The 10,896-nt window shown below is 36.5% G+C and overlaps 1 protein-coding gene across 1 annotated transcript in view; it reads left to right on the forward strand.

Moving 5' to 3' along the window:
* Positions 1-7,659, forward strand: part of LOC130220410 (dynamin-2-like) — a gene marked incomplete at both ends in the record, with an annotated part of 30,769 nt that extends 23,110 nt beyond the window's left edge. Inside the window, 3 exons of the mRNA XM_056452704.1 lie at positions 2,558-2,667; positions 2,742-2,853; positions 7,390-7,659. Of these exons, the coding sequence (XP_056308679.1) occupies positions 2,558-2,667; positions 2,742-2,853; positions 7,390-7,659 (492 nt within the window). The remainder of the gene's footprint in view (positions 1-2,557; positions 2,668-2,741; positions 2,854-7,389) is intronic.
* Between the last annotated feature and the right edge of the window lie 3,237 nt (positions 7,660-10,896).

A 10,896-nucleotide genomic window follows, 5' to 3' on the forward strand; every position in this document is an offset into this window, starting at 1 on the left:
TTAAAATAAATATATAATTATAAAGTTTAAATTAAAAACTAAAAAAATGGTAGTCCATATGTAGCCGAATGAGACTGAAAATGTTGTGAAACTGAATTTTTGGATTGTAACTTTTTGTCTACCTACAATCAATACATAATTAAAAAGTTTAAATAAAAAAAAATGCTAATTTGAGACTGAAAATGTTGTGAAACTAAAAATGTTTGAATTGTAACTTTTTCATCAACTTTAAATATATAATTAAAAAGTTTAAATTAAAAATTGGTAGTCCAAATGAGACTGAAAATTTCTTGAAACTATGGATGTTTGGATTGTAACTTTTTCAAAATAATTTTCCGAATGCTCATCCTCACTAAATTTACATATCAAAAATGTATGTCAACACTTAATTAAAAAGGTTTTGCAAAGCATATGAAGGTGATTGTAACCATTATGGTTGAATTTATCTTACAATTCCCAAAATCGTAGTCCTGTTTTAATAATGTAGTAAGCATGAAAGTGTGATTTACGTTTTTTTTATGTAACGTAAGACGCAAGGTTAATGGAAAACATTGTGAATACAAAATAGAAAAATTAAATTTCCCTATATATTACACCGTCATTTAGTGGAGAATAATGTTTTAATTTAATTTAAACATAAATAATCACTGATGCTAATGAAATGCAGTACGTTTGAAATAACGTTTTCTATTTTTACATTTAAAAAGCATCTCATACGAAGTGATGAATACAAACAAAGAATAAAAAACATAAATCAGTCCGTACATATTTACAAATATCGATAGTACATCGAATCTTAAACACAATAAAATCATTTGAAATCTTCGTTACTCTTTGATGATTAACGATTTTAATTTCAAACATATGTTCAGCATACTCACACATCCAGTGCTGCGTGGCAAATGCATATTCCAGGCCTCTTTCAAGAGGAATAACGGAGCGTTCTGTCATCATGGCTCCTTTTTTCACATTCTCAACCACTTACAGTCGCACTTTCCATGCTCTACCATTATTCTTTTTCGATAAACTCTTAGAAATGTTCCCTTGGCGGTGGTTTCCGATGCAAAGAGACAGCGGAAAACTGAGAAAAGAGAGGCGAAGAGCGGGACGAAAGTAAAAAAAGGGACGAAAGGGGAGGCAAAGTGACGTGGCAAGCGTACTGAAATGTTCCAGCCGGGATCCGACTTTGGAATTTGCAGGAAATCGTACTGGGTTACTGGGGGTTGTTGTGTGTGAGTGTGTGTGTATATGTGTGTGTATATAAGAGTGTGTGTATGTGTGTGTGTTGGGGGCAGGGAAGTGCTCCTCTGAGTGATGTAACTGTTGGGGCCGAAGCTGCGCAGACATAAACGTTTCCAGATGCTGCTTCTCAACTCAACAGAAAGAGTTGGCAGCGTTAGACTTCATCCAGACTCCTCCTCTGCTCTTTCTTTTCTCTCCGTCTCTCTCTGTCTCACATCCCCCTCTCTGACTTGGCAACCTGGTGGTCCTTCTTTAAAGGGAACGTTCTCTTAAATTAAAATTCAGCCGTTATTTAGTCATCAGAATGTTGTTTTAAATCAGCATGGCTGCAATGGCACATAAAAATGATCTTTTTTTTAGTCCCATCCTGAAACAGACTGTATGTAATGGTTCCACATGATAACACAACACAAAAATCCATGGGAGATCTATTTATCTTTTTATCTATTCATCTTTATCCATTTAACCACTTCCAGATGTGGTTTTAAAGGGTTAGTTCACCAACTACTCACCCACAGGTTGCAAAACTGGAATATCGAATACACGACTTACGAATAAAGCACCGTTTTCATCCAATGAGTCAAAGAGAACAAAATCGTCACTTCCTGAAAAACTGGCGCCAAATATCAACTGTAAAAACGGAATTTGCTGCGGTAGGCGAAGCTGCGTGAATCTTTTCCTTATTTAATTAATGACTTGCGTCTCAGAAGACGATGCCGACAGGCAATGAACGCGCGCTGGCATTTGAAGGCGTGAGACGTGGATCACAGACACTCTTGTTTCTGAAGATCATTAATAATATAATAACACTAATACTGAAACGGTTAAGGTGTTTTAGAATGACCAAAACAACATTTCAGATGCTTTACAGTGTGCTCAGCCTGCTGGTTTGTCCATTCATACACATTTTGACCATCACATGATCTCTTATAACAAAATCACATGACTTTATTTAATGCACATACTGGAATTTGTTCGGTAAAAGTGTTTCCATCGTAGTTTGTGGACATTTTTTCTCATCGAATAAGAAGTTTTTCCTATTCAGTTATGCGCATGTTTTTATGCATGCATGTTTTCAAAATATATGGTATCTTGGAAACCCACACGAACACGGGGAGAACATGCAAACTCCACACAGAAACGCCAACTGACCCAGCCGAGGCTCGAACCAGCGATCTTCTTGCTGTGAGGCGAATGTGCTACCCACTGCGCCAGCCCTATTACATTTTTTAAAAACTTAATTTTTATCTTCATAGTCTTCGTCCTTGGTGTGAACATGCTTTAAGACTGTCTTTTTTTTATCTTGTTCTAATAGGAAAAAGAGAAGAAATACATGCTTCCGCTGGATAACCTGAAGCTCAGAGATGTGGAGAAAGGCTTCATGTCCACTAAGCACATTTTTGCAATCTTCAACACTGAGCAAAGGTCAGGGCTGAGTGCAGATTTCTGTGTTTGTGTGTTTGTGTTTGGTGGCTTCATGTGTTCGATCCCCCTCGCAGGAATGTGTATAAGGACTTGCGTCAGATCGAGCTGGCCTGTGACTCCCAGGAGGACATGGATAGTTGGAAAGCCTCTTTTCTCAGAGCAGGCGTTTACCCTGAGAAAGATCAGGTACTGATGTTTGGTCTAACACACGCACAGACAAACACATTTAACATTCGGGATATGAGTTATTTAGTCATAAAACTGAATATTACACTCATCTATGTTCATGGACACTTCCAGGAGATGTTTATTAGGGTCTTATCTTTAAATCACTACATTTATATAAAGCTGTAATATTGCGAAAATCTTATAGTCAGTTAAATGTGAAGGAGCATATCAACAGATATTAAGCAGACAGTCCACTAATATTCAAATTGACCATCAAAATAAAGTGTTACTGTTAATTATTAGTGTAATTTATGTATATAATGGTAAAAATGTTTTGTTTTTATCGTTACTCTACTTCTATAGGACTAGAAATCATTCTAATGGTTATTTATCAAGGGCATATGTTTGCTCTTGATATTGGAGGAAACCTATGGACCCCTTACATAAGTGTATGTGACTTGGGGGAGAGTGGGACACAGTAACACTTTTTGGTTTGGGCCAAATAATTAATAAAGTAATGGGGTTAGACAAACCATATTTTTTTACCAAGAACACACAAGCTTCTTCTACAAATGAGCACTGAAAAATTGATCGCCAGACCTATGTTTGTGCAGTATTGCCAAAAGTGCCAGGAGTAAAAAGGTTGGTAACACTTTATTTTGATGGCCCATTTGAGTATTAGTAGACTGTCTGCTTACTATCTGTTGATACTGCTCCTTCAACAGACATTTAACTGACTAGAAACTTTGCAAGTACATGTCAACTTACACTAACCCTAACCCTAAGCCCAACCTAACAGTCTACTTATAGTCTAAAGAGAATTAGTTGGCATGTAGCTGGAATGTAACTTAAATTCAACAAACGAACCATCAGAATAAAGTGTGACCAAACTATTTTACTATTTCTCCCCCTGTGGGGAAAGTTGTAACAGAGAGAAGGTTAGGCCCTCTTTACACTAATGCATTTTCGTTTTAAAACGCATAAGTTTTGCTATGGTTATTTTCAGGGCTGGAAAACTCCAGAGTAGTGTGGACAGGAGGTGTCCACACTACTCTGGAGTTTTCCAGCCCTGAAAACGGAGTGTTTTGAAAACGCTGAAGAGGCCGCTTTCATTTTAAAACGCTGCTGCTCCATGTTTGTGTGAATGGGGGAAAACAGAAACATCTGAAAAGGGAGGCATGGCTGCTGATTGGGGCTTTTTCCTCAATACTAAATGCACAAATTTCGGTCTTGCACCCTTTCCTTAAGTTGAGACTTCACAAGTTTGATATGGAAAACAAACTCCTGAGAACAGAATTTTGTTTTTTTTTTTTTGTTTTTTTTTTTTTTTGTTTTGATGTCACTATCCTCAGTAGTGTGTCACCCACCTCACACACCTTATTCTTGCACAGGAAAATTCCCATGCACAATTTTGGCGCTGTTACATCTGAACGCACCTACAGCCTCTCACAGGACAGCAGGAAAACGCTCTGCCAATAACAATGTCCATATATGTTTTGGGCATGGTATGACTTAATTCTCGAGTAGAGAATATGATTTAACCCTTTCTGACAGCATTTTAGTCAATTAAATTATTGGCATTTCTGGTTATGCTGATTATTTTTTTTCGGAAAATCTTGTCTTTTTAATTTTAAGTAGTAGTAAAGTATTTTTAATTTTAATCTTTTTATGAATATAAACTCTGCTACATTTACACAACATAACCTTTATTTGAAGGCGTTATGTTTAGTTATACATTCTTTACTGTCACCTGATCAGTTTATTGCATGTTTATGGAATTAAACACGTTAACCACTTTTTTTGTCCAGTCTCTATGACATAATCAATAAGTAATCAATTAATTAATAAACTGTTGTGAACATTATGAAGTTATTATTATTATTAGTAGTAGTAGTATTAGTATTAGTAGTAGTAATAATAGTAGTAGAAGAAGAACAACAACAACAACTAGTTATTGTGCAACTGCATACAATCTTGAATTTTAGACACAATGTTGCCTGATTTTAAACATACCCAGATCAGAGCATGGTTTCCACTACATTCACTCTTCCACACCAAAATGCATCCCACCATGGCTACATTACAGCTTCTCATTCAAAACATTCAGTTTTAATTTTATTATATTTTATAAAGGGACTATATAAAAGGACTTATATTTTATATTATATTTAATAAATATAAAATTTTAAATGTTTTTAATTCAGTTTTAACTTTTTTTTAAATAGCGGGTTATAAATCGCATCAAAATGTATTAAAAAGTAAGTGAATTATAACAGCGCAAACTTTTCTGTAATTGTAAAAGTGCTGTACGTTATTTGTTTAACCCTTTAAGGTGACGTGTTGACTGACTGACTGACAGGTGCGTGATGCGTGAGGCTAGCAAACACGACGTAGCTTTCAGTTTCCATAACTATATTTTATTTATAGATAAAGTTCTATGGCTCTGCCTACAATGACTTTATTTGCTGGAGTTTATAGCAGTTTCACTTTACTTTAGGACGCATTAATGCCCCTCTGTAGGTCTATTGGAGACATTCACAAATATTCCTAGCAAATCTAATAAATGTTGGAGACACGCTTGCTACATAAACGCACTAAATCGCATTTCAGCAGCGTTTATTTGAGAATGCACAAGAAAATCTGCACTTGAGCAACGTATATATGAGGGCGCGCAAGAAGTTTTGTGCACGAACAGAGGAAATCGGCGCTCGAGTGCAGATATTCACATGTTCGCATTACATGAATGCGATCTCGACTTGCAATACTGCGATCACGACATTTGTCATTAAAATAAAGCCACAGGTAGTTGGAAGATCTGTGTAAAAAAGGCCGAACAGAGTGCCACCAGAGCTGGAAAAAAATCCAAGAGGAAACACTGCAGAGCATATGCCTAATGCCAAGTTCAGACTGCATGATTTTAGCTCCGATTATGAATCGCTGACAGGTTTTGAGAAATCGCCGACAAATGCCTGAAATCACAGGCAAATCTGTGCTCGTTTACGTGAGTGACAATCACACAGTGTGAACTATCAAAGATGCGATCTGAGAGAATCACCGATGAGTCGCCGATGCCCGTGAGCATGTGGCATGCTAAATATCTGGATCTGTCTGCAATTCAAGTCATGCCGTGTGAAATGTGATCAGATTAAAAATACCATCGCGATTACCTACAGCCAATGAGAGAGTAGCATCCACTAGTGTGGGTATCTGCAGGCCAGCAGGAGGTTAGGGGAACAGTTAAAAGCACTCATTTTCAGTTCATTTGGACCCAAAATTTGAGGAAAAACTAGTGAAAATTTGGCAGGAGTACCTCTCTGTTTGATGTGTCATTGAGCGATATCACAAACGGGTCGAAAAAGAAAAAAGTTGAGGAGAAACTGCTAATTCCCTTCAAAACTCAGATGAGCAATTTTCTACCCCATTAAAGGCTTCTTTCTCGTTATGTAGTTAATAACAACCTCCGTAGACTACAGCGAATAGTCCGGACTGCAGAACGAATCACTGGCACTACCCTTCCTAGACTTCAAAAACTGTACTCTTCCAGAGGGAGTAAAAGGGCTCGCAAAATCACTCTGGACGCCTCACACCCAGCACACTACCTGTTCGAACTGTTACCGTCTGGTCGGCTCTTCAGAGCACCAAGCACAAAAACAGCCAGACACAGGACAAGTTTCTTTCCTCAGGCTATCTACCTTATGAACAGTTAAATATTTCCCTACTGTGCAATAAATATGTGCAATACTTTCTCATACGCACTTGTACACAGCACCTTATATCAATATACAATGCAATAACTTCTCCATTCATATTTGTACACAGCACCCTAAAACCTGTATATTTATAACAAATCTGTACACACAATTCAACATCCAGATTTTTTGACTAACTGCATCGCTGCTTAATGTTTATCGTCTTTTTTTTTTTTTTTTTTCATATTTATTTATTTTGTGTTGGTCACTTGTCACTTCATGTACACTGGAAGCTTCTGTAGCCAAAACAAATTCCCTGTGTGTGTGAAGGACATTTGGCAATAAAACTGATTCTGATAACAAAAGATATACTACGTGTTTTTAGTTAAGACGTGTTTTTAGTTGAGACGATTCTTCCTATTGTAAAGTCATGCATTGTGAATCTCCCTGTCGCCGATCCATCTTGCAGTGTAAACAAAGCAGCGACAAAACGCTAGCCCAGATAGTCATGCAGTGTGAAAGCATCTGTGACACAGATTTTGGCATAAAGAAGCAAAAAAATTTGCACACTTGGAAATAAATTAATAATATTTAAAAAAAAAAAAAAGATTTGCACCATCACACATCACTAATGAGAATACAATATATGCAACTACTCGGCAACATTTTCATTTTGTAAGTTTTTAGTACTGTATCTCTAGTACAGTGTTTAAGAAATCCAGGTGGAGAAAGGTACTATAGATATTTAGATAAAATACATATGAGCACAAATCCATTAAGTCCAGTTAAAGCGTTCATTTATACTATAGGTTCATTTCAATAGTTGTTTTTCTTGAGAACTCACTTACTGTATGTGTGTGCGCAGGTGGAGTCAGAAGAGGCCGCTCCAGCTGATAGCTTCTCCATGGACCCTCAGCTGGAGAGGCAGGTGGAGACCATCCGGAACCTGGTGGATTCCTACATTGGAATCGTCAACAAAACCATCAGAGACCTCATGCCCAAGACTATCATGCATCTCATGATCAACAGCGTAAGCACACAACCATTCAGGCTTTTAAAGGGGACCTATTATGCCTTTATAAAAAGATGTAAAATAAGTCTCTTGAGTGTCTATGTTAAGTTTCAGCTCAAAATACCACACAAATAATGTTTTATAATTCTTTGAAACTGCCCCTTTTATGGTGTTTAATCTAGAGGCGGAGGCAGCTTCTAGCACGAGTGATTTACATGTTAAGTCAATGCAAAGATGCGAATAGACATCCTGCAGCGCTATCAAGATGGTGCGAATGAAGCAGTGAAGCTCTCGAGTTTGAAAATCTGAACTTTAGCAGACATTCGCAATGCGTTAACCAATCAGGAGCTTGCTCAAGTATGGGCGTGGTTATGGCGTAGCGCCTGTTGTTGGTCTCCTGAGGGGAAATCTCTCAAAAAAAAACATGTTACAGGGTGTCCGCGGGGTCTTAAAATGTATTAAAAGTTGATAAAGCAATGTTGAGAAATTTAAGGCCCTTAAAAATGATTAAAAAGTCTTAAATGCTATTTTGCAAGATATTAAACTTTGTCATTTTTAGAAGTGTGAACCTACACTGGTCTCACGATATCTCGGTGCATCACGGTCCATTGACGATGTTTTCCATACACAATTTTATATTTTACTCAACAGGCGCTGTTCACCAATGAGTGATGCTGACAAACGGCAGGGGCGCAGTCTTGCCAGATTGGGCAGTTTGCAATTTGATTGTTTGGGTAAAAAAAAGCCATAGTCAGGTAGAGAAAATTTGGGCTGTTTTAAAACAGCGTGCCCCCCAGCCCCAGACACTAAATTAAAACTCGCACACTCATGTCTGTATCCAGAAGTATCGCTGTAACAGCCGAGAGAAGAGGAAAAGTCATGCAGCTGGTCAAATGGGCCACAGAGTGGAGAGAAATGAAGTTTACTTTCATTCTCTCAATTGCTGTGAAATAGGGGCTTTTGCTTTAAATGTCAGTGAAAGACTGTCCAGCAAACACACATGCGGTGAAACTGTGCACAGCTTCTGTGTTTTTAAGTAATTGGAGCGTTGTAAACACTTGTGCTTTCCTCCCTCGCCCATAGTAAGCTACGGCGACATAGCACATATGAGATAAATGACGTCAGTACATAATAACCGGTTATGATTATTACTGAACCGATACTGAATTGTCTGCATTGCGGTGCACCGAAGAAACAATTAATGTTGACACCCCTAATCATTTTTGAATATGCAATGTATGGTTGTATTCTAAAGTTTGCCTGAATTAAATCTGCGAATATCAGGATGCTGTGTAGTTTATGAAATCAATAAAATTCTGCTAGATTTGACATCTTGCTGTGTACTTCAGTAGCCAAGGCAACACCATTCTTTCTTCAGTTTTATAGGCACCAACCTGCTAAATTAGCTAGATTTAATAGATTTGTATTCAGTATATAAATATTGTTTTAGTTTTGGATTAGTTTCTCACATTAATATTTAGTAAATATACTGTAAGTTAAAATATCGCCAGTGTTTTCAGTTCAAACCTAAAGTGGTTATAAGGTCTTAAAATGTATGGAAAGAGTCTTAAAAAAGGTCTTAAAAGGTATTGAATTTCATTCTCCGATTCCTGTTTATACTCTGTGTTAACCATTTAGCAAGGAAACTAGGGTCACCGGGCAGACAGACGCCCCGCCCATGAAGTGGTTACAAATTTAGTTATTTGTCTGTACACTTTCTTTTTCTGAAAAAGGAAAGAGAAAATAAATATTGTAAATTAATGGAATGCGATGCAACGATTTACATCTTTCCGATTGGCTGCTTCTGCCTGTAAACTGTATATCTAATGAGGGGGAGGGGCTTGCTGCTCAAACAATACACAGACTCTGACGTGAAGCAGCAGCAGCTCCGTGTTTCCTGTGTTTTAATAACAATATGTCCAATATTAGTAGGGCCAGATGGAATCTGCGGACATTTTTTGCCATTTCTGCGCAGAATTTTGGTAAAGATCTGCGGATTTATGCGGAATGATTTTAGGGGTATCATAGCTAAAACCTTAAAATATGAAATTTAATATATGAAACTTCCATCTAATCCAATTAGATCCACTTTATTTGATAAACAAAGCAAGTCTCTCATATAATATCTCTACTAAAAGACAGAAAATATTACTTTACAAACTCTATTGTAAATAAATCATAAATATTTTCATATTAGTCAATACTGAAATAATTTCAAAACTGAATAAATATAAATTTACACACATTTACACAAGTAAATAAACTGAATCAATGATGGGCTAAAAATCTGCGGAATTCTGCATGCGCAGATTTCGTGTGGGCCTACTGATCAGGTATGAAAAGTTTAAATTATCAAAATGTGTTGAATATATGTCAGTGATATGAAAGCAACAAGTGTCATCTATTAAAATAACTTGATGGTGTATATAAATAAATATGAGTTTGTATTAACTGTATGTGTGCTATACACTCTGCACTGTAATTCCAACGGCAACAGTGATCATTTTAAATGTCAACGCAAGAAATGTTTGAGTGATTGTATCATATATGTATCAACATAACTACTAACAAAGGGAATATAGTTACAAAGTAATTACAAAGTCACAAAGTGATATTTTAAGTCTCATTGTTGGTTACAATGTTTATATATAAAGAGAAACTTGTGTAGGTCGGAATTATATAATAACTGAATAGTAATGTGTAACAGTAATGTGCAGGAAACATGTATGTAAATATTTTGTGATATATATATATATATATATATATATATATATATATATATATATATATAAATAATATCTGTTAAGGTGTTTACATATGTTATGTTTTACAATATTGTGAAAGTATACAGTTAAGTGCATTCATTTAAAAAAAAACAATACAGCTTCATGTTTCCTGTGTTTTAATAACATTATTGTCCCTCATCAGGCGGTGAGGGTGCTACACTCATGATGTGAATATGGTCTATTGTGAAGCAAATTTGACGAGCAAATGAAGTGAATTTGATGCGCGAATTAAACTCAAAATATTCACATGCCTTTTTATGCGCGAATACCGCTATTTATTTGCGTATGCCGCTTCTGGAGTGAACACCCCATTAGGCTTTTATCCTAATTGTGTCATTTTGGTGACTGTCGCTTTAAATTTAAATGAGATTTTGCTCTTTTTAAAAGAGGGCGGAGCTACAAATGCCTTTTTTGTCAACATTGCGGCAGATTCAAAAACAAGACTAACGTCCTATGCTAATTAGGTAGAGATTGTCACTAATGGGCAATGTTTCTCCCCTCTGATGATGCGTACAACAGGACAGTGTCAATCAAAGTGTTTCTGCAGTCTGTTTTTATCAAGTGTGATTATAAA

This window comes from Danio aesculapii, unplaced genomic scaffold (assembly GCF_903798145.1).
Source record: "Danio aesculapii unplaced genomic scaffold, fDanAes4.1, whole genome shotgun sequence".
Taxonomy (NCBI): Eukaryota; Metazoa; Chordata; class Actinopteri; order Cypriniformes; family Danionidae; genus Danio; species Danio aesculapii.